We start from the raw sequence: 24,894 nt of genomic DNA, 5'->3' as shown, positions 1-24,894 counted from the left end.
ATAAGTTGCTGGAATTTTGGCCCATTCCTCCAGACTGAACTGGTGTCAGGTTTGTAGGCCTCCTTGCTCGCTCACGCATTTTCAGTTCTGCCCACAAATGTTCTATTGGATTGAGGTCAGGGCTTTGTGTTGGCCACTCCAATACCTTGACTTTGTTGTCCTTAAGCCATTTTGACACAACTTTGGAGGTCTGCTTGGGGTCATTGTCCATTTGGAAGACCCATTTGCGACCGAGCTTAAACTTCCTTGCTGATGTCTTGAGATGTTGCTTCAATATATGCACACAATTTTCCTTCCTCATGATGCCATCTATTTTGTGAAGTGCACCAGTCCCTCCTGCAGCAAAGCACCCCCACAACATGATGCTGCCACCCCCATGCTTCACGGTCGGGATGGTGTTCTTCGGCTTGCAAGCCTCATCCTTTTTCCTCCAAACATAATGATGGTCATTATGGCCAAACAGTTCCATTTTTGTTTCATTAGACCAGAGGACATTTCTCCAAAAAGTAAGATCTTTGTCCCCATGTGCACTTGCAAACTGTAGTCTGGCTTTTTTATGGCGGCTTTGTAGCAGTGGCTTCTTCTTTGCTGAGCAGCATTTCAAGTTATGTCAATATAGGACTCGTTTTACTGTGGATATAGATACTTATCTACCTGTTTCCTCCAGCATCTTCACAAGGTCCTTTGCTGTTGTTCTGGGATTGATTTGCACTTTTCACACCAAACAACGTTCAACTCTAGGAGACAGAATGCATCTCCTTCCTGAGCGATATGATGGTTGTGTGGTCCCATGGTGTTTATACTTGCATGCTATTGTTTGTACAGATGAACGTGGAACCTTCAGGCATTTGGAAATTGCTCTCAAGGATGAGCCAGACTTTTTTTTTTCTGAGGTCTTGGCTGATTTCTTTTGATTTTCCCAAGATGTCAAGCAAAAAAGCACTGAGTTTGAAGGTAGGCATTAAAATAAATCCACAGGTACACCTCCAATTCAGTACACCTCCTATCAGAAGCTAATTGGCTAATTGTCTAAAGGCTTGACATCAGTTTCTGGAATTTTCCAAGCTGCTTAAATGCACAGTTAACTTAGTGTATGTAAACTTCTGACCCACTGGAATTGTGATATAGTCAATTAAAAGTGAAACAATCTGTCTGAAAACTTGTGAAAACTTGTGTCATGCACAAAGTAGATGTCGTAAATGACTTGCCAAAACTATAGTTTGCTAATATTAAATCTGTGGAGTGGTTAAAAAATTAGTTTTAATGACTTCAACCTAAGTGTATGTAAACTTATGACTTCAACTGTGTGTGTGTATATACGTATATATATATATATATATATATATATATATATATTTGTTCCTTATTTTCCCTTTCTTTCCCCCTAACATAAACCATGCCATTAAACTGTACATAAATGTGTTCAGTAAAATAAAAAAATAAAATAGGTCCCAGTAAACAATAACATCGAACCCACAAAGTGAACGAATGAGCTCAACAACAAGTCATCAAAGAAAAAAAAAAAAAGAGTCAGACAGGAGCCAGTGGGTAGAAAACAGAACAACAAACCCTCTCAGGATGCATCAGTAAAATGCACAATGTGTAGTCTGTATTGTTGATCGAGTGCAGGCAAAATTACCCACTCACACCATTGATTTAATGAAGGCCATAGCTTGTCGTGGGCATGTAAATATATTACGTCCATCCTTGGCTTCAATTCTCAGCTTTGCAGGAAAAAGCAGTGCGAAGCTTACCTTCTGTTGGTGCAGTAATTTTTTGAACATTATGAACATTATTATGTCTGCTCCGATTTCCCATATTCTTTAGCCTTTCCTACACTCATTCCACAACAGCCTTGGAAGCAGTCGGATTAGCCTGAAGCTCTCTTTCGGCCGACTCCAGAAACTTGACCCGTTTTTCAACATCATCCATTCTTGTGATCAAGTGCCAGACGGGCTGGTTTGAGTATTTCTGTAACTGCTGATCTCCTAGGATTTTCACGCACAACAGTCTCTAGAGTTTAATCCGAATGGTGCCAAAAACAAAAAACATTCAGTGAACTGCAGTTCTGTGGACGGAAATGCCTTGTTGATGAGAGAGATCAACAGAGAATGGCCAGACTGGTTCGAACTGACAAAGTCTACGGTAACTCAGATAACCGCTCTGTACAATTGCGGTGAGAAGAATATAATCTCAGAATGCTATTCTGAGATGCAGGTTGGCGCTGTTTTGTCGGCACGAGGGGGACCTACACAATATTAGGCAGGTGGTTTTAATGTTGTGGCTGATCATGTGTATCTGCTGAGTGCAAATTTTGTCAACTTTTAGAAAGTACTCTATCATATGGATAACCTTAATGCTAATAGACATGGGCTAAAAGTAACAAAACTTTAATTTCATGGGGTCTTTACGTTTAATGCTATTATATTTCTCAGATTAATTTTCAGTTCGAATGGTGAGTTCAAATGGTTCCAATCCTCTCCCTGCAGTTGTGTTTTTTGTCATTTTTATTCATCCCTGCAAACTGTTCCTTTCCTCAGAGAGTTGAACTGCTATTTTAATTGAACATGGTAGAGTTCATTAAGGGACTGTTTTATCAGTAGCGTCATTTCATATAGTTCTCAGTGTGTAGGCACTCCCGTTAACCACGTCCCCAAGACAACATGCTTTTGCTGATTAATTATTCATGATGGTGCTGCTGTTTTAAAACACTTCTCTGTCACCACCCCATGCCATTTTCTCAAGAGCTCCTGATCACCTGACCAAGGACTGTCAGCTGATTTTTATGTCCAAGCACTGAAAAGAAAGGTTTCACAAACACATAAGCCAATGATTTTCAATGCTTTACGCAACAACGCGTTATCACACACCCTCCATCTGGATACACCAATTCCTCCTTTTCTTACATCATCTTACCTCAGATATTTCTTCTTATTTACTCATGCATTTATTCCTATAGCATTGCTGGGGGTCATCTGTCAGTATACACACTTTTTATTATTATTATTTCATGTATAGAATGCAGTTATTTGCATTATGTATGCTGTAGCCTAGTGCCAAAGCTGCACTTGGAGTTGTGTTTGTGGACCATTCTTTTCTCTGCTTTACAGTGAATGTGAAGATGTTGTGGAGAGTTATAATATGAGATTATGCCTATGACCAATATAGAGTCTATAGTAGAATCTTTCTAAATACTGTCCAGTGTACATGGAAGACTGCTCCTATTACAGTATTAAAGTAGGCATTATGCCATTCTAAAAGTTTTAAACAGTAGTATGCTGCATTATTGTCACATGATCATATTGCATGCAAATGGCATCCAGTTATGCACTGGAAATTAAATTGTTAAATTCCTTTTTTATGTAAAAATTTGGCAGTCCAATAACAAAATAATTTTAAGAGATGTTAAAAATCACAGTTGTAATTACATTCAGAGTGCTCTGTCAAATCATGTGACACCAATGTAGCAAACTACTCTTGGAAATGCTTGTCATTGCATAATGCATAATGTTTCTCATACAATTAAAACATAAAAAACATTTGGCAATATTCCCTGTACACTGCACAGTTTGTAGTAAGCAGTACGCTAGTATTCCATTCCGAACAGATATGCACAAACACAAACACTAGGTTTCAGACTTTCCTGTGGTGAAGTCATGTGAGGATCAGGCTGTGTCATGGGACTGAACAGGGATTAAACACATAATCTGAAATCACTCTGAACACATCACACACTCAACATCACACAATACACATTTTTTTTTTCATTCTTGACTCTGATTATATTTGTGTTGATTTAAACATACAGCATAGTCCCCTAATACTGTCACCAATAAAGGAACTGATTGACAAATCAACTGAAAGCTGAAAAATTTAAAACAACATACACCAATGCAACAGTGTCCCTATTTTAAAAGCGCTATGCCTTGAAGCAGTGCTATGCAATATGTAATTTGCACAAAGTCAGTGGGCATGGCCATTAAGATTTGATATTCTTGTGCAAGCATGCACTAAATCTTGGCGCAAGTGGGTTGGCGAAATAGCGCATGCGAAGCGTTAATGGACTAGGTCAAGTGCAATGTAATTCTGAGGTTCTTCTCCAGTTATCAAACTATCTATTGTATATTTCATTTCCTTTCAAGCAACGTCAAAATGAATGAAGACAGCCCAGTCATAAGAATATGGTTGTGTAAATGGGCTGTAGGCAATTTGTCCCCTGTTCTGTGACTGTATTTTCGCCTGCGCTGTTCCGGACTGCAATGTATGTGTTGTATGTCCCCTAAAAAGGGACAGTAGTGTAATAACGCAGAAAAGTCCTATTCCTGGGGAAAAGTACCTAAAACGGGCTTTAGTTCTGCCAGTGGGAAAGGGCCTTATGTTCTCTATAGGCCTCTCTGGGACTGTTGGCTCTCGTCCTGTTCGTGCGTGTCTCACTTTCTTGAAAAATGCTTTGCTTCTCTTCCATTGTACATTGTTTTGTATTTTATATTTGTTATATGTTTCTCTGTTTAATGTTTTATGTTTAAAGGGATAGTTCACCCAACAATGAAAATTCTCTCATCATTTACTCACCCTCATGCCATCCCAAATATGTATGATTTTCTTTCTCCTGCAGAACACAAACAAAGATTTTTAGAAGAATATTCAGCTCTGTAGGTTTATACAATGCAAGTGAATGGTGATATGAAAGTTATATGATAGGTGTGGGAGTCACTGTCACCCATGCCCAATTGTGCTTTGTGCTGTCACGAAAATTGCATTTCAAATTAGCGCTCTCATGAAAATTGGATAAGTCATAGCGCATAGTCGTTGTGCGTAGCGCGCTCACAACAATAGAGCCCCAGGATTCTGTTTCAAGAAAACTTGGAACTTGAAGAACGTACCTTGTGAAGGCATAATATCCACGTCATTCTCAACCCAAAACGTTGCATTTGCCCGTTAGTTCCAGTTGCTATTTTCAATTTGAGTAAAAGTGCAAGTTAGTACTAGTGTGTTGGCTAGTTTCTTTTCAGACAGTGATTAATGGAGAAGTCTGCAGAAAGTGGATGGATTATTGGTCGTTTGACTAAAACTGAGAATTTGGGAATGGTGAAAGCCTTCATATAACTTTCATAGTGTGTTCTAGCACTCCTATAAAACAATACAGTTCTCAGAGCAGACCTCAAAAATACGGAGGACTAAAAATTAAAGGAATGTTCTGGGATCAATACAAGTTTAATCTAATACATCAATACAAGTTAAGCCCTATCTAATAGCATCTGTGGCATAAACTTGGTAACTACAGGCAATAATTTACTCTAGTCCCTTAGTTTGAACTGTAAAATTACATTTACAGTAATGTACTTTTAAAATTGAAGTCTATTGGGCAAGGCATTGTGCTGAAATAAATGGTAATGTTCAAACTCATTCAGAAGTATAGCCACAAGACATAGGCCACAAAGTTATTGTGATAAAAAATGCTTTTAACCTTTTGTGAAAAGTATACCCAATTTTTCAATTCCTCTCAAGACCATGTAAGGCCAGCAAACCTGGTAATTTTCACATGGTATGCACAAGGATACCAGAAAAGAAATGTGACACGAGCCATAACTCTCTGCAAAGTACATTTTACATGAAGAAACCTCAACCCACAGGAGGTGGTAATACTTTACCTGAAGTTCCTCCAGCTACAAGAGTAGTCCCACTGATAGGACTCACAGCATCAAATAATGCAAGTTTTTAATTAATATATTAAAATATAACAAATTAATATAATCACTTTAACTTCTTTTATAACTGCCTGAATGCTTGCCCATAGACTTCCATTATATGCACATTACTGTAAATGCAGCTATTGTTTGTTTTTACCCGCTGAAGGACGAGCCGAATGTTTTTTGTTTTTTTTTTCTCTACATGTTGCTAGAGAATATTCTATTAAAGCTTTCAGATGTAGTAGATGACATTGCCCTTTGGATAGTATAAAAGTTGGGTTTAGTTTTCATTGTTTATCACACACAAAAACAATGCGTGATCGAGCCATAGCATGGTTGTGTGTATCTTGTGATCCTGTTAATTTGTGTGTTTAACCTTGTGCAACCCCACGTCCACATGTGTGGACATTGTATTTTGGCTTTGTTATATGCAATGCATAATTTAAATAAATTAAAGCTGACTGAATATTGTTCACAACACTCTACACTATTATTTAAGTTTTAAACTTCTGGCGCATTGCATCACGTGACACTACAGCATGATGTTGATTTCCAGGAAGCGCTCCTATGGGCGCAGCACCAACAAAAGTGCTTCTGGTAAGAAACCTCTAAGTTTTTTGATTGAAACCTGTTTGGTTGTAAAGAGTAGCGTCTCTTGTTTCGTTTGATATGGCGCTTTAAAAAATCTGTTAATTTTTTTGCACGGCAGCGTGCTGACAAACATGAAGTCCACATGTGTGGAAATTAGGACCATTTTCCCTCAAAAGTTAATTTTCAACTATAACACATCTGTGGGTCATTTCGTTTCATTTTTTAATATTTTATTTTGTTATCACTGTACAAATTCTATTCATTAAGTAAGCGTTAATTTACAGTCAGCCAGTTGTTATCACACAATAAACCCTGACAGGGTGATCAGGACCCCAAGCCAAATATTGATTTGCATTGAAATTATGTTATTTGAGAAGGAAGAAATTGATGAACAGCTGGAATGAACCTCCGGTTCTGTTGGTGTTTATTTTGTGAAAATGACCATCTGACTCCTCAATAATCAGCCTATTACAAGACTACTTGTCAAATAAATAAATAAATGGACATGAAACATTGATTTGCACTGAAATTATGTATTTATGTGAGAAGAAATAAATTGCTGAACAAATGAAGTTCTGTTGGTGTTTACTTTGTAAAAATGACTGACTCCTCAATATTCAGTCTATTACAAGTCTACTTGCCAAATCAATAAATAAATGCACATGAAACTTTGATTTGAGTTTAAATAATTTTATTAGCTTACTTGTAGAGATTGCACAGTGATCCGAGATGCAGGAGAGACGGCTTGCAGAACCTGGATGTGCGGCCTGATACGTCTTAATCCCCAGATGTGCGGTAGGTACAGAGCAATATCTTACCGCTGGATGGCACCATTGACCAATCAGAATTGAGTATTCCAGAGAGCTGTGTAATAACACAAGTAAATGCATTCCTATATATTTACTATGCGTTTTCACATTGATAATAAATGTATTCATGCAAAAGCTGAAATATTTTGCTTTCAGAGGCTTTATATGGAGTTAGGATGAAAATAAGGTGCAGTTCTAACTGTTCTGAGACCAGTGCAGACAGACAACACACTGTAGGTTAAGTCATTCATTAAATAGGGAGCAAGGGTGCATCCTATAGCTTTTTATGCTAAGTGCATTCACTCCTAAAATCCAACCAAAAGTTCTGTTTCAGGCTGCAGATGATTTTTGGACCACTCAACATGTTTGGTATGGGACTCAACATGGCACATTGATAATCAGTACATAGATTCAGAATTTTATAATGCAAAATTTTATTTTAACATGTTTGGCAGTGATTTGATGATGCTGGACATTACTTTTAATCAATTATTTATTCAGCTTTATAGTAAATCAGCTGTGATGTCTGTAACATATAAAAAACATGAATAACCAACACTCCTGGACACTTAATAAAATATTTGATGAAAAAAATCTTGACTTTCTATAGCTTGGTATACTTAAAATTTCACAACTTAGTCCTACTGTCCACATATGTGGACATCGATTTTTAGGAAAACTATTTGCTCTAGAAAAAAAATAAAAAATGTTTAGCTTGTTTATTAGCTGCTACTAGTTACAAATCGAAAAGGGAAATGGAAAATGCACACAGTAGTCGTGTGGGTTCTCAGGAGGTTAAAGTGTGGGTGGTTAAAAAAGATGAGAGGAACTCTTGAGAGAATGAAAGGCACTAAGAGACAGAGATGTTGTGAGATGAGAGGGAGATCATCGGGATCTAGTTGTGGTTGATCCACCTTTGCTCCCTGAGCATTTATTAACATTTATTGTGAGATGTGATATACAAATAAAATTGACTTGGCAAACTCTTTTTCCCACATATCCCCTCTTTTTTCTCTTTGATGTCTCTCCTCCATCTGCTGTCAGTCACTCCATCCTCTGTGGATCCCAGTCAACAAACCTCATGAAGTCCACTTGGTATTTTAGGAAGCAGTATGTGGCGAGTCCAGCCAGCAGCATTGTGACTGTGAGTGTGTGTAAAGAGAGCGAGAGAGAGTACGGTCTGGCAGAGTGGGAGGGGGCAACCATTCCTCAGCTCAGGGACAGCTGGGCAGCAAGATAAGAGTATCAGAGTTAGTGAGAGATTGAGAAAGAGGGAGTTTTGTGGATACCACTACAGTTAAACTATGAGATGAACACCCAGGAGGCTATTTCTGAGCCAACCCTGAAATGAATGTAAGTTTGAGTTCATTTTACTAATTACAGTTGTTTATTTGGCTGACAATTTCATTTAAAACAACTTACAGTGCTGTACGTTCAAGGCTTACAGTTTAGCCATATGTGTGTTCCCTGGAAATCGAACCCATGACCTTGGTATTGCTAGCGTCATACTCTACCAGTTTAACTACAGGAACCTTTAAAGTACATTTATCTTAATATTAGTGTAGGATGTTTTTGAGAGGAGGGATATCTCATTGGAATGCTTAAAGTGAGGAAAGTTGGAAACTTCATTTTTGTTGTGATTGTGTTTTTCCTCCATATTGGTCATCTTTTTGTGCCAGTTTTTATGAATCCTTTTTCAACAGCTCAGACTTTAATTTACTTTAACAGCTCAGACATTTATGTTTCTTTTAAGAATCAACTTTGTCAGATGTTTGTTCTAAAATTCCTTAGGAGAAATAAAAATGGACACAACTGAGACGATTTTTGACATTGGAGTGTAGATCTATAAAATGAATGTGGATAGCTTTGATAATTTGATCTGTGATAAATTTGATTAGAAAAGTTTGAGTTCATTACTGAACTCTCTTATTTTTGATTGAATACTTCTTCTGTCTTGGCAAATCGCAGCATAGTGGGAGATCTCTTTTAAAACTCTCGAGGAGACAAATGTGAGAAGCAGGAAATTCCTCAGAAGAAAAAAGTCAAAAGTCTCCTTTTGCTCTACATTTAGAGTCATTGGGTTTCTAGGAGAAACAAATGAGATTTTAAAGAGATCTCATTTGTGTTTTGTTTTTTTCTTTCCTATGGCATATTCTACTATCTTCTTTCTCTTCTTTTCACGCTGTCTCTAAAATCTCTGCATATTTAGTTGACTTTGATTTTCATAAACGACTTCCATCCAGCTTTTGGCTAATAAATTTAGCTACCAATCAATGGACCAACAAAACCACTCAAATGAGCATCCACAGAGAGAGAGAGAGAGACACTAATTTGTTTCGAGTGACTTTGATTTGATCCATTATGGATCGTACGAGGACAGTACTTTTCACCATCAGTGCAGCTGTTTGAACAATGTGACAGCATGGAACATTGTATTTTGAATTGATGATGCATTTCAGCTGTATAGATCTGTGGGCATGACCCTGTTTGTGGCCTCATTCGTGTGTGTTTATTTAAACATATCTGTGATGTCAGCAAGGGAGGGAGAGAGCGCTGTGCTCTTGTTCTATGAAATATTCAGGTGGATGGCTGCAGCTTGGAATGAGGACATCCCATTCTGCTCGCTAAGCAACAATACTTTTTCCCAGGAACACTTTATTCCCTTTTTACCACTCGAAAAGCAGAAGGAGGGAATAGGAGAGGAGGGAAAAAAAGATTATAAATGGTATGCAAGAGAATCTAATAAAAATAAGCCATAATGCTTATAGCATGGCCCAGTCGTAAGTGGGATTACAGCTAGTCCACGAAAGCCTACTGTTTTACTTTATAGCTAAATCATATCGTATTTAGACTATTTAGCTCCGATTTGCTGCCCCTCAGTTACTCACATTCGTGTGCCTTGGAAAGGAAAAAGAAGTGATCCACTGAGAGGCGGTTTTGTGATCTTTTTAGCTCATTTCTCAACACTATCTATGTACGGGGGGAAGAGCCCTTAGAGGAAGGGCTTTTATTCACTTCCCGTGATGCTTTGGGGCAGGCGCTTCTGGACCACTTCTTTACATTATGCATTAGGAACAATATAACGCTCTTGCATGAGCGATTGCAGAAGGAACTAGCCACCAAGACTGGATAAAAATGCACAGTTGCCTTGCAACCAAAAAGCATCTGCCATATTGAGAGAAAGAATATTGTTTGGTGTAATATTATATAAAATCATGTCATTTTAAGCAATGTTAAAGGAATGTTCTGGGTTCAGTACAAGTAAAGCTCAATCGACAGCATTTGTGGCATAATGTTGATTAACATCAACAACAACAACAAAATTGACTTGTCCATCTTTTATTTAACTCTTAAAATACAAGGGAATTTCAACAAACATTGACACATACTCGGGTCTTTAGAGAACTGTCACGTTACTACAAATGGATCTACAAAATGCCCAGGTAGTGTACAGTTATCAAAGCATTTTCAAGACAATTAGAAAATAATAGAATAGAATATATTCTGCTATGTTTTCATGTTTTATTTTTCAGATATTCAAAGAGATGATGCACAAATCTTTAATGAAATTTCATTAAAACACAATTGGCTGTTAAACACATATTGAGCTACACGTAACAAGTATGCTACTCATATGTATTTTCTCAGGCACTTTAAAGGGAAAGTTCACCCAATTCTTTCATTATTTACTCTCATATCATCCTAGATGTGTATGACTTTCTTTCACCTGCAGGACACAAACGAAGATTTTTAAAAGAATATTTCAGCTCGGGGGTAGGGGGGCCTGGGTAGCTCAGTGGTAAAAGACGCTGGCTACCACCCCTGCAGTTCGCTAGTTCGAATCCCAGTACGTGCTGAGTGACTCCAGCCAGGTCTCCTAAGCAACCAAATTGGCCCAGTTGTTAGGGAGGGTAAAGTCACGTGGGGTAACCTCCTCGTGGTCGCTATAATGTGGTTTGCTCTCGGTGGGGCGTGTGGTGAGTGGATGCCACGGTAGATGGCATGAAGCCTCCACACGCTATGTCTCCATAGCGACATGCTCAACAAGCCACGTGATAAGATATGCGGGTTGGCGGTCTCAGACGCGGAGGCAGCTGGGATTCACCCTCCGCCACCCGGATTGAGGCAAATCACTACGCGACCACAAGGACTTAAAAGCACATAGGGAATTGGGCAGGGAAAAAAAAGAATATTTCAGCTCTGTCGGTCCTCACAATGCAAGTGAATGGTGACCAGAACGTTGAAAGCCCAAAAGATAGTATAAAAGTAATCTGTATGACCCCAGAGGTTAAATCCATGTCTTCAAAAGTGATATAAGGTGTGGGTGAGAAACAGATCATTGTTTGAGTCCTTTTTTTACTATAAATCTCCACTTTCACTTTCACTTACACATTCTTCTTTTGTTTTTTAGCAATTCACATTCTTCGTGCATATTGCCACCTACTGGTAGGGGCTGGTAAAAGATGGAGATTTATAGTAAAAAGGACTTAAATAATTATCTGTTTCTCACCCACACCCAACATATCACTTCAGAAGATATGGATTTAACCACTGGAGTCATATGGATTGCTTTTATATTCTCCTAAAAATCTTAATTTGTGTTCTGCATAAGAAAGAAAGTCATGCACATCTGGGATGGCATAAGGATGTCAATAATGAGATTTTCATTATTTTATTTTCATATTTTCATTTTTGGGTGAACTATCCCTTTAGTCTAAATAGATGCACAAATTACATAATTTCAGTAGTACACCCAAATGACAATAGCCAAATCATATTGTGTTACACATGCTATAGTTTACTTTCATGTTGTTTCTTTATCAAATAGCACTGTAAAATTTAAATCAAATCAATTAACAACAGCTCCACCTTAGTAACAAATAACATGTATAATATATATTTTGTTTTCAGTAAGGCACGTACAAAGGTAGTGAATAGGGCCAGTCCATAAACATAAAAAATATATACAGGTGCATCTCAATAAATTAGAATGTCGTGGAAAAGTTCATTTATTTCAGTAATTCAACTCAAATTGTGAAACTCGTGTATTAAATAAATTCAATGCACACAGACTGAAGTAGTTTAAGTCTTTTGTTCTTTTAATTGTGATGATTTTGGCTCACATTTAACAAAAACCCACCAATTCACTATCTCAAAAAATTAGAATACATCATAAGACCAATAAAAAAAACATTTTTAGTGAATTGTTGGCCTTCTGGAAAGTATGTTCATTTACTGTATATGTACTCAATACTTGGTAGGGGCTCCTTTTGCTTTAATTACTGCCTCAATTCGGCGTGGCATGGAGGTGATCAGTTTGTGGCACTGCTGAGGTGGTATGGAAGCCCAGGTTTCTTTGACAGTGGCCTTCAGCTCATCTGCATTTTTTGGTCTCTTGTTTCTCATTTTCCTCTTGACAATACCCCATAGATTCTCTATGGGGTTCAGGTCTGGTAAGTTTGCTGGCCAGTCAAGCACACCAACACCATGGTCATTTAACCAACTTTTGGTGCTTTTGGCAGTGTGGGCAGGTGCCAAATCCTGCTGGAAAATGAAATCAGCATCTTTAAAAAGCTGGTCAGCAGAAGGAAGCATGAAGTGCTCCAAAATTTCTTGGTAAACGGGTGCAGTGACTTTGGTTTTCAAAAAACACAATGGACCAACACCAGCAGATGACATTGCACCCCAAATCATCACAGACTGTGGAAACTTAACACTGGACTTCAAGCAACTTGGGCTATGAGCTTCTCCACCCTTCCTCCAGACTCTAGGACCTTGGTTTCCAAATGAAATACAAAACTTGCTCTCATCTGAAAAGAGGACTTTGGACCACTGGGCAACAGTCCAGTTCTTCTTCTCCTTAGCCCAGGTAAGACGCCTCTGACGTTTTCTGTGGTTCAGGAGTGGCTTAACAAGAGGAATACGACAACTGTAGCCAAATTCCTTGACATGTCTGTGTGTGGTGGCAAATTCTTGAATCGATTTTGCTTGACAATCCTCATAAGGCTGCGGTTATCTCGGTTGGTTGTGCATCTTTTTCTTCCACACTTTTTCCTTCCACTCCACTTTCTGTTAACATGCTTGGATACAGCACTCTGTGAACAGCCAGCTTCTTTGGCAATGAATGTTTGTGGCTTACCCTCCTTGTGAAGGGTGTCAGTGATTGTCTTCTGGACAACTGTCAGATCAGCAGTCTTCCCCATGATTGTGTAGCCTAGTGAACCAAACTGAGAGACCATTTTGAAGGCTCAGGAAACCTTTGCAGGTGTTTTGAGTTGATTAGCTGATTGGCGTGTCACCATATTCTAATTTTTTGAGATAGTGAATTGGTGGGTTTTTGTTAAATGTGAGCCAAAATCATCACAATTAAAAGAATCAAAGACTTAAACTACTTCAGTCTGTGTGCATTGAATTTATTTAATACACGAGTTTCACAATTTGAGTTGAATTACTGAAATAAATGAACTTTTCCACAACATTCTAATTTATTGAGATGCACCTGTAGTTTCAAAAGTATAGCCACTTACTGTACTTTTGAAACTACAAACTAAGGGACAAGTTTACATTAATGTCTGGTAATTGACAGCATGCCACACATGCTCAAAATTGACATTTCGTTGAAAATATTCTAGAATATTCACAAGTGATTTCTATGCTTTTCAGATTTAAAGGTGTGCATTAAGGGTCCGTTCTCATCGAACATGTTGTTGTGTCTATCTGAGCAGTTTTTTAAAATTGTTTTTCTAAGTAAATTTGTTAGATGGATGTCTTTGACTGTTACAGTTTTTTCAGTGTCTCGAGCATGAACGCCTAATTTTTAAGTTGCCGTGTCAATTCAAAAGAGCTTCAACTATTAAACACGCACCTCGAGACACCTACAGTACATTCTGTTCCATTCTTTGAACTCCGTCTAGCTGTTTTTAACCCAAGAATGTGTTCTGTGTGTGTTTGCAGAACTCCAGCCGAGAATCAGTGGATCACAGCGAGGAGATCACAGACACAGAAGACAATGAAGAGGAAGACCTAGGAGTCTTGGATGACCAGAGGAGCGTCATTCTTCATCTGCTCTCTCAGCTCAAACTGGGCATGGACCTCACACGGGTATACACCCAAACACTCTCTTGAATGTTGGTGAAAGAATTCACCCAATCCTTACTTGTATATATTCACCTTCTTGTATACAGTCTCTTTCCTTTCACATACTGTGCAGACAGGAACCATTCAGACTAATTGGACCCAGTGTGTAAACTTCATAGACAAACTCTATTCTAATTTACCGCTTTCACTGAGACCATGTGCCAGCTGAGATGCTGACCGAGCCAAGCTTCAGAAACTACCCTACTGTAAAGACCAGCTAGGACCAGAATTAATTTCCAAGCTGGTCTAGGTTGGAATATGCTGGTTTAGATGGTAAACAATCGACTGGTTGACCAAGTTAGTCTTTCAGTTTAAGCTAGTTAAAAGAATAGTTTACCAAAAAAGAAAAATTATGTCATCATGTACTCTCATGTTATTCCAAACCCCATGTCTATTTTTCATCTGCAGAACACAGATTAAGGAATTTCCTGTTTGCTGATTTGAATACAATGGCAGTAGATAGTGACTCACTTTAAAGCTTAAAAAGGATTCAAAAGTGTCATAAAATTAGTTCATGCTTTTGCGTCACATTCCAAGTCCTTTAAAGGGAAAGTTCACCCAAAAATGAAAATTCTATTATCATTTACCCTCATGCCATCCCAAATGTGTATGACTTTCTTTCTTCAGCAGAACACAAACAAAGATTATTAGAAAAATATCTCAGCTCTGTAGGTGCATATAATGCAAGTGAATGGTGGTCAGACCTTTTTAGCTCCAAAAATCACATAAAGGAAACATAGAAGTAATCCATACGACTCCAGTGGTTAAATCCAGATCTTCAGAAGCAATATAATAGGTGTGGGTGAGAAACAGAACAATATTTAAGTCCTTTTTTACTATAAATCTCCACTTTCGGATGTGAAAGTGAAACTATACAAGCACCACATGTGACTTTCAGATTTGATTTAGAGTAAAAAAAAAAAGGACTTAAGTTTTAAGTCTCACCCACACCTATTATATAGCTTCTGAAGATATGGATTTAACCACTGGAGTCTTATGGATTACTTCTATGTTTCATTTATGTGATTTTTGCTGCAACAAAGGTCTGATCAGACCTTGCATTGTATGGACCAAGAGATATTCTTCTAAAAATCTTTGTTTGTGTTCTGCTGAAGAAAGAAAGTCGTACACATCTGGGATGGCATGAGGGGAGTAAATGATGAGAGAATTTTCATTTTTGAGTGAACTATCCCTTTAAAGGCATACAGTAAGTTTCAGTGAGAAACAACCCTAAAAGTTATTTTACTATGAACATTTTGAATTCATTGCTCCACTTTGCTTTTTACTCTTACTTTTCACTCAAGATTTTTACAGTAAAATAAGTTACATTTTGCCTTGTTTCTCACCAAATGGTAGGCTAGTTGTGGATTATTTGAGTAAAGGCAAATATAACTTCTATATAAATCCTGCCCTTGCACATTTTTCTTATTTCCACAACATCATCATTCTTATTTTTCTTATTAAAGTCTTGCGTGGTCAGACATTGTCCAGTCTGGAACACAGATTGAGGATATTCCATCTTCAAGAATGATACCATTAACATTATCATAGCTCTAAGAAATTTCAGTTTCATAATTATACTTTACGTAATCGTGATATCTGGTTTGATGTTTCTAATCATCCTTTTGATTAGGATTCCGATAGACCAATTCAAACGTGACAAGATGTGTCATGATATTATTGTCCTAATTACGGTTCATCAGCCTGAGGAATGAACTGTCCAATGTCCTACTAAGATGTTACAGTAACTGGTTTTGGAATTAGATTTCTCTCCAATGTAGAGATATCTTTGTTTAGTCTCTTTGATTGGACATTTCCTGCTGTGCTTGTGTTTAGTTAAAGTGTAAAGCAGGATTTGAGTGGTAGCTGAGCCTGATAGCTCCTATGATACATTGCACTGGTGTGTGTGTGTGTGTGTGTGTTTGTGTGGGTGGGTTTGGGTGGTTTACGAGGACTTTTTTTTAGGGTACAAACTGGTAATTACAAGGGTATTATGCTATAAATGTGGTTTATGAGGATATTTCTAGTGTCCTCATAATTAAAATCGCTTAAAAAAAAAAACATACTAAATTATGTTTTTTTAAAAATGTAAAAGTGCAAAAAGTTTTTTGTGAGGGTAAGGTTTAGGGTATAGAATCTATAGTTCGTACAGTATGAAAATCATTATGTCTATGGAGAGTCCTCATAAGGATAGCTGCACCAACATGTGTGTGTATGTTTGTGTGTTCATATTTCAAGTCTTCTGAAGACATACAATAAGTTTTGATAAGAAACAACCTGAAATGTAATACATTTTTCAGTGAAATTCTTTATGTCTATGATAGAAGCTACAGTAGTTCAGAGTGGCTCACTGTTCACATGAGAACTTGCATTGTTTTAGCTCTATTGAAGCTACTTTCTTATTAGTTGACTTGAGCAATAATTGCTGATTGCATCCAGTTTGAAACTGTATTGATGGCATCTCCATAGAAGGGGAAGTAAAGCAACAACAGGCAACCCCTTTATAGTCTGATCTGAGAATGTATATCTTTCGTTCTTAGGTGGTGCTGCCCACATTCATCCTAGAGAAGCGCTCCCTTTTGGAGATGTACGCCAACTTCATGGCCCATCCAGATGTGTTCTTGGCCATCACATCTGGAGCCACGCCTGAGGAACGTATCATCCGGTTTGTGGAATACTACTTGACCGCTTTCCACGAGGGCCGTAAGGGTGCTGTGGCCAAGAAGCCTTACAACCCCATTCTGGGGGAGAGCTTCCACTGCACATGGGACGTACCCCGAGATAAAGTGCGACCCCTCAGATCTACAAATTCAAGCCCAGCTCCTTTGGTTCCTCAGTCTGTCCAAACTGCCTCTAATGAGGGGGTAGGAGCTTGTCGGCTTCACTTTGTGGCTGAACAGGTGTCCCACCACCCTCCAGTCTCTGGATTCTACTGTGAGTGTAAGGAGTGTGGGATATGCGTCAACACCCATGTTTGGACTAAAAGCAAGTTCATGGGCATGTCCATTGGAGTGTCAATGGTTGGAGAAGGTGAGTTGAGAAGTGCCCCTAAAAGAAATAGTCCATCCATAAATGAAAATTCTATCATTCCAAACCCTTTTGACTTTCTTTCTTCCTAATTAAATCACTGGAGACCGCAAGTCTTTTTGCTGTTGGTTGCTAGTTGGAGTTCCTACTCAACTGCACTAACTAACGGCATCAGGTGGCAGATCACTGTCTTCACTCCCGTAGGTAATGCATTAAGGTGACCTCTTTAAAAGTTGTATAGCCAAATGGTCGTTGTTACTTATTTCTACAAAATCGGCAACTCTCAATGAAAATGAATGACTTTGCTGTGTTGCTTGAAATGCAGCAACTACTAATGAGAGTGCAGATAGTGGAGATCAAATGATCAGCTTCCTGATACTGTTGGATACTGCAGTTCAATGTGAACATCAACTAGAAATCAGCACTACTACAACATGGCGACCTCCCCGATTATATCACAGCCATTGTAAACACACCTTTCTCGCTTGTCGCTTTCAGAGGGATGTGCAGGAGAGATGTTTATCTGTGGAATCAGTTTATCAGCTCCATTATCCAGTGCTCAAGCTACATCCATAAGATCTCACAATGAGTCAGGTGTCCATACTAATCAAAACATTTATGGAAAAGTAAATGTTAATACTAATTCATAAAAGTATTCAGTTATTCATAAAGTTGTGTTTTGTTTATTGCCAGTCATTTATCTATTGGGATCATTGAGTTTGTTCAGTACTGTTTGATTAAAGCTTGAGGGTGTGCTCATTCAGGCAGAACTGTTTTTCCTTCATCCTCTCAGATGTCTGTCCAAAGAACTTACTGTTTTCAGATCAGCTGATTGTGGTTAGATGGACATTCCCCTCAGAGCTAATGATCTTTACTGGTGTCATATCATAACTCCATCTTCTTCTCAGAATAACAACGGAAATGTAGTGTTATTTGAACATCTCTTTCTCTCTTTGTTAATCTCTCACTGACTTTCTTACATGACCACTTACTCATATACACACATGAAAACAAGATATTTTCCCAACCCAAACCAGTTCTCTTTTTTTCATCTCTTGAGCTAAGTACATTCTCAGTACAAACACTCTAAAATTTGGGAGGTGTTCAGTCAAGTGGATGATCATACTCTTCTGTAATTAGGACAACATTAAATACTTATAAGGCGGCTTGCACTAATCCCCTATAGCAATGGACAAGGTGTTAAATAGAGCAAGAGGAACTTTATAGGATTTTGAAGGACATGTGTCATTTTCACCTAGTAGAATTCTTATTTCTGTCAGTCTCTTGTGCAAACTGGGTAGATACATGGCATTCTTCTATTTAACAAATGTATTTACAGTGCAGACAAGGCAGCATTGTATTGATATTTTTAGGTCAAGTCAAATTTATTTGTATAGCACTTTTCACAACAGGCGTTGTTTCAAAGCAGCTGTACATGAAATTATGCTATAACAGATTGATATGATATTAATATAATACCAATATTAGTTGTTTAGAACTATTAGTGGTTAAAATTAATAAACTATGTAAGTGTTGTGGGTCAATGATTACACAAAATGATTTTATCTGAACTAAGTTTTAGTGTTAAAGTCCTTGAAGTCATCCCAAATTAACTATGAATACACATATAGATGCAAATCAAATCAAATCAAATCACTTTATTGTCACACAGCCATATACACAAGTGCAACGGTGTGTGAAATTCTTGGGTGCAGTTCCGATCAACATAGCAGTCGTGACAGTGATGAGACATATACCAATTTACAATAACATCAAATTAACACAACACAATTTAAACATCTGTTATACACATAATTACACTCAACAGTATACAAATAATAACATACACTGTACAGTATACAATACGCACTATATAGATACACATTATTCAATAAAAATAAAAAATAAAAATATATAAAAAAGTATATATATATAGAATGTACAGTATTGTACTGTATTGACATTCAGGCTGTCGGTTGATAGTCAGTTGTTAAGAGAGAACATAATATAATAATAATAATATAATTTATGACAGTCCGGTGTGAGATATAAGAGTAAGGGTAATAAAGTGCAGTGCTGATGTATTTTGATCGTGGGAGATCAAGAGTTCAAAAGTCTGATTGCTTGGGGGAAGAAGCTATCATGGAGACGGCTGGTGCGGGTCCTGATGCTGCGATACCGCCTACCTGATGGTAGCAGTGAGAACAGCCCATGGCTCGGGTGGCTGGAGTCTCTGATGATCCTCCGAGCTTTTTTCACACACCGCCTTGTATATATTTCCTGGAGGGAGGGAAGCTCACCTCCGATGATGTGTCTGGTAGTTCGCACCACCCTTTGCAGTGCTTTGCGGTTGTGGGCGGTGCTATTGCCGTACCAGGCGGAGATACAGCCAGTCAGGATGCTCTCCACAGTGCAGGTGTAGAACCGTGTGAGGACGTGGCGGTTCATTCCAAACTTCCTCAGCCATCTCAGGAAGAAGAGGCGCTGATGAGCCTTCTTCACAACGACTTCAGTGTGGATGGACCATGTGAGTTCCTCAGTGATGTGGACACCCAGGAACTTGAAGCTGCTGACTCTCTCCACTGATGCTCCATTGATGGTGATGGGACTGTGTTCTCTGTCTTTTCTTCTGATGTCCACCACAAGCTCCTTTGTCTCACTGACGTTGAGGGAGAGGTTGTGCTCCTGACACCAGTGTGTCAGAGTGTGCACCTCCTCTTTGTAGGCTGTTTCATCATTGTCAGTGATCAGACCTACCACCGTCGTGTCATCAGCAAACTTAATGATGGCATTGGAGCTATGTGTTGCCACACAGTCATGTGTGTACAAGGAATACAGTAGTGGGCTGAGAACACAGCCCTGCGGGGCTCCAGTGTTGAGGGTTAGTGATGAGGAGATGTTGCTGCCTATTCTGACCACCTGGCATCTGCTTGACAGGAAGTCCAGGATCCAGCTGCACAGCGAGCTGTTTAAGCCCAGAGCCCGGAGTTTCTCATCTAGCTTGGAGTCATCTAGCTTGGAGGGCACTATGGTGTTGAATGCTGAGCTGTAGTCTACAAACAGCATTCTCACATAAGTGTTCTTTTTTTCCAGGTGGGAGAGAGCAGTGTGTATTGTAGATGCAATGGCATCATCAGTGGAGCGGTTGTTGCGGTAAGCAAACTGCAGCGGGTCAAGAGAGAGTGGCAATACAGAGCAGATGTAATCTCTGATTAGTCTCTCAAAACATTTGCTGATGATGGAGGTCAGAGCAACAGGACGCCAGTCATTTAAACAAGTTATTTTTGATTGTTTTGGAATAGGCACAATGGTGGATGTTTTAAAGCATGTGGGGACTACAGACAAAGAGAGGGAAAGGTTGAAAATGTCCATAAAAACACCAGCCAGCTGGTTCGTGCACGCTCTGGTGACGCGGCCCGGAATGCCGTCTGGGCCAGCGGCTTTGCGGATATTCACCCGTCGGAAGGATCGGGTTACATCCGCTACAGAGACGGAGAGTGAACTAACCTCTGTAGCTTCAGCCGCGAGAGCTCTCTCCGCGAGGGCAGTGTTATTTCCCTCGAAACGAGCATAAAACGTATTTAGCTCATCCGGTAGAGAGGCAGCGGTGTTCATGGCGGAGTTTTTATTCCCTTTAAAGTCCGTGATGATGTTAATTCCCTGCCACATGCTTCTAGAGTTGGTGGTGTTAAACTGTCCTTCAGTCTTACTCCTGTACTGGCGTTTTGCTGCTCTGATAGTTTTTTGGAGGGCATAACTGGCTTGTTTATGCTCCTCCACGTTCCCGGAATTAAAAGTGGAGGTCCGCACATTAAGTGTCGCGCGAACATCGCTATTGATCCAAGGTTTCTGATTCGGATAGATTCGTACAGTTCTGGTCGGAACGACGTCCTCTACGCACGTTCTGATGAAACACATTACGCTATCAGCGTAAAGCTCGATGTCGTCATCAGAGGCGGACTGGAACATCTCCCAGTCCGTGTGATCAAAACAGTCTTGTAGCGTAGAATCTGATTGGTCCGACCAGCACTGGATCGTTCTGAGGGTGGGTGCTTCCTGTTTCAATTTCTGCCTGTAAGCGGGCTGAAGCAGAATGGAAGAGTGGTCCGATTTGCCAAATGGTGGGCGGGGGAGGGATTTGTAGCCATCCCGGAACGGAGAGTAGCAATGGTCCAAAACCCGGTCCCCTCGTGTGTTGAAACTAATGTGCTGGTGATATTTTGGTGCGACTGATTTTAAACTGGCTTTATTAAAGTCCCCGGTCACAATGAACGTGGCCTCAGGGTGCGCGGTTTCCTGCTCACTTATACTCCCATACAGTTCCTTGAGTGCCCGGTCTGTGTCGGCTTGTGGCGGGATCTACACAGCAGTGATAATGACCGCTGTGAATTCCCTCGGTAGCCAGAATGGTTGACACAGAAGCATAAGAAATTCCAGATCAGTCCAGATCAGTCGAAGCATTCATTGTCCTTTGATTTTGGCCGATGAAGGCTTTTGTTGGCGGTTAATTCATTTTCTATGTAGTTCTTTTTTTTTAAGATAGTGTTGTCTCTCCTATGACCAAATTGATATGGGTTTCATTCATTGAGGAGCACCGCAGTCCGACTGAAAGCTTATGGCAGGTAATTTTGGTGAACTCCATCCTGAACCCATGATTCAGACAGTGGATCATTAAGAATCCCATGTCTTTGAGTTTGCATCAATTCATCCTCTGTGAAGTCCATCTTAGTAGACTGAATTGAAGTCTGGCTGGCACATGCTGCAGTTGGTCATCATCACTCAGCGACTTAGTGGGAGTCGGACATCAGGCAGGACCGGAGATGGGTCTGGCAGGCTCTGGTAACCTCGGGATATAATCCAGAGGTTTAGACAGGGAAAGAAACAGAATAAAATTAGAGTAGGTACTATTCACTTTAAAAGCAGGGTTAAAGAATAAGAGAAGTGTTGAGTCGAAGCCAGGATAATTTACACAAGGGGGCATTTGAAATTTCGAAGAGGGCACAGATTTGCCACTTTACCATAAGATTTAATGTTGCTGAAAATTACGTTTCACATTACGTTTTTTATTAAAATTTGTTTAATAAATGTCTAATCAAATGATCATCTGGAGAGCACACTCCAAAAACTTGCCTATATTTCAGATTTACACATTTCAATTTCGTAACAAAATTCCATGAAATTTAATTGAGGAATCTTAAACTAAATTAAATGAATAAAACCTCAATATACTTAAACTTTATTAATTTAATTTTTATAAAACATACTCAATTCAATTTGATAGAATTTTGTTATGAATTTTGTTTGTTTGAATGAATGAAATTCTATCCATTAATCAACCTAAATAATGTTTAAGACAACCAGTTACATTCGTTAACAAAACACAGCAAAAGGTAGTAAACCACTGTACTCACAATTAGGACAACTGAACGCACCGAGTGCTGGTATTAAAACTTTTGTCTTGAGGACCGCATCTCTCCACTTATGCTTGCACTTTTTAGTTATATCATTTACATCATTCATTCATCCTTATCCTAGGTAAAATAATTTTCTGAAATCCATTTCCTTCTTTTAGCCTTTGAGCCTCTGAGCTCTGTCTGAATTACATGGCAGAAAACAATTGGATATGCAACACCAGCTGTGAATTCAGGTTTGATTAATAGTGCTCCTAAAATTCACTGGTTGGGGGTGATGGCTCTACTCCCACATGTCTTCCCATTAAAAGTAATTAAAAGGTAGAAATGTAAATAAAGAGAGTTTTTTTTTTTTTTTTGGATCTTATTTCCCTCAAATGTCACACTGAGCAATTGAAATGTCAGTTAAGGCACTTGAACACTTGTCAGTAATTGTCCTTGCTCCTAATCAGCTATGTCGGCTTCATCAAATGCAGTTTCCTCATATGTCCACACAGTGCAGACTCAATGAATTCATTTCTTCTCTACTGGGATCAGCAGAGATGCGCTGACCTCAGCAATCTCACATAGAACTGCTCAAGCAGCACTGCTGTTGGTCGCAGCATGCTTGACCTGTCTAGAGCTTAGGGCCAGGAAGCTGAGCAGCCCCCCATTCCCCGTCAGCTTTCTTGTATCTGGGAAACAGATGTGCTGTTGTCAGACCTGGCTGAATGCCCACAGAGATTTTGCCTCTAGACAGCTGTCCATTATGTAACAGGGAAAAAGGGGCCAGGCCCACAGAGATGGCTGACGTGAATGTACATAGCTATGTGCAGACCACTGTTCAGTTGTCATCTCACATCCACAGCTATATATAGCTCGATGCAGTTTACTATAAAATAAATGAATAGCTGTAAGTACAGCTGTGACTTGTGTAGTTTGAGATTTACAATGTATAGCATTATATATAGATAGAGCACTAAATATATTAGATATACATTATATTTAATAAATATATATTTTATATTTAATACAAATGTATATATTATATTTATCTTTAAAATAAATGTTATATTATATTTATCTTTAAAATAAATGTTATTTATGTTTAAAACATTTGTTTTTGTTATTATTTTATAAAAAATAAAAGTTAACAGTTTAAATGCACAATTTAAATTCAAATAGTTTTTTTTAGTTAAAACCACAGAGTACAAGTTATCGGCAATAACATTCACTCAGAGATAAAACAAAATACTTTTTTTTTCTATCACATCGATTTTATCAAATTAAGTTTGATAATGTATTGTTTGTTTATTGCTGATATTTCTCTCTAAAACAGTATTTTAGCTCAAGCATATAGTCCCAATTACACTCTGACCACTATATGCTTCCATAAAAATATTATTAATTTGCTGCTATGTGCTACAATAAGTTTAATGTCAGTATGAGACATTATGCTACAATAAGCATGTTTAAATGAAGATAATGTAATTGTTAATCACAGCAACCTGTAGACCTGAAATGTGCTCACTTTGATAGCGCAATTTTAATGAAATTGGGTTGGGTGGAATATTTTAATATTCCTCTTATTTGTATCATATCTTAACCATACTGCATAATACTTGCTTTTTTTTAGAATTTCTCACCTGATTCACATTGAAGAGCTTTATGACAGCTTTTTGTGCATTTTTTACACTATAGAGATATAAATGTTATGATGAATCACAGGCATCAGAGTGCATCAGAATTTCTATCAATCATCTGACTTGTTTATTATCACTTACATTTGCAGTAAAATCTAAGTAGGTAGTACTTAGTAGGCATCTATATTTCTGAGCAACATCTAATTTGTGACCTTTGTATATGTGTCAGGAGTGTTACACCTCTTGGAGCATGATGAAGAGTATGTGTTCACGCTGCCCTCGGCCTACGCCCGCTCCATCCTCACAGTGCCCTGGGTGGAGTTGGGTGGAAAAGTTTCCATCTGCTGCGTCAATAGCGGATACTCTGCCGCTGTCACATTCCATACCAAACCCTTTTATGGAGGAAAAGTTCACAGGTGAGAGTGTCTCTGAGACCTTATTTGATCTGAAATCAGGAAAAGAATGCATTGTTCCTATTATTTTAAGTTTTGAGAACTAAACCTGAATACAGAATATGTAAATACAGAAATAAATGTAAGAAATAATACATTTGTTACAGAAATGAATTATTCAGTAAAAGTAATTTCATTAAAAGTAAATAAATTCA

The 24,894-nt window shown here is 38.6% G+C and overlaps 1 protein-coding gene across 4 annotated transcripts in view; it reads left to right on the top strand.

Moving 5' to 3' along the window:
* LOC127452507 (oxysterol-binding protein-related protein 10-like) overlaps window positions 1–24,894 on the top strand; it is a 123,551-nt gene that overhangs the window by 84,448 nt on the left and 14,209 nt on the right. For 2 of the 4 annotated variants that reach the window (XM_051717990.1, XM_051717992.1), the window contains 4 exons: window positions 14,045–14,191; window positions 16,768–17,257; window positions 17,753–17,848; window positions 24,517–24,703. In XM_051717990.1, the coding sequence (XP_051573950.1) occupies window positions 14,045–14,191; window positions 16,768–17,257; window positions 17,753–17,848; window positions 24,517–24,703 (920 nt within the window). The remainder of the gene's footprint in view (window positions 1–14,044; window positions 14,192–16,767; window positions 17,258–17,752; window positions 17,849–24,516; window positions 24,704–24,894) is intronic. The other 2 variants (XM_051717991.1, XM_051717993.1) reach the window with 1 other exon arrangement.

The sequence above is a fragment of the Myxocyprinus asiaticus genome, chromosome 15, assembly GCF_019703515.2.
Source record: "Myxocyprinus asiaticus isolate MX2 ecotype Aquarium Trade chromosome 15, UBuf_Myxa_2, whole genome shotgun sequence".
Classification (NCBI taxonomy): Eukaryota; Metazoa; Chordata; class Actinopteri; order Cypriniformes; family Catostomidae; genus Myxocyprinus; species Myxocyprinus asiaticus.
This window is presented reverse-complemented; position numbering and strand designations above follow the sequence as displayed.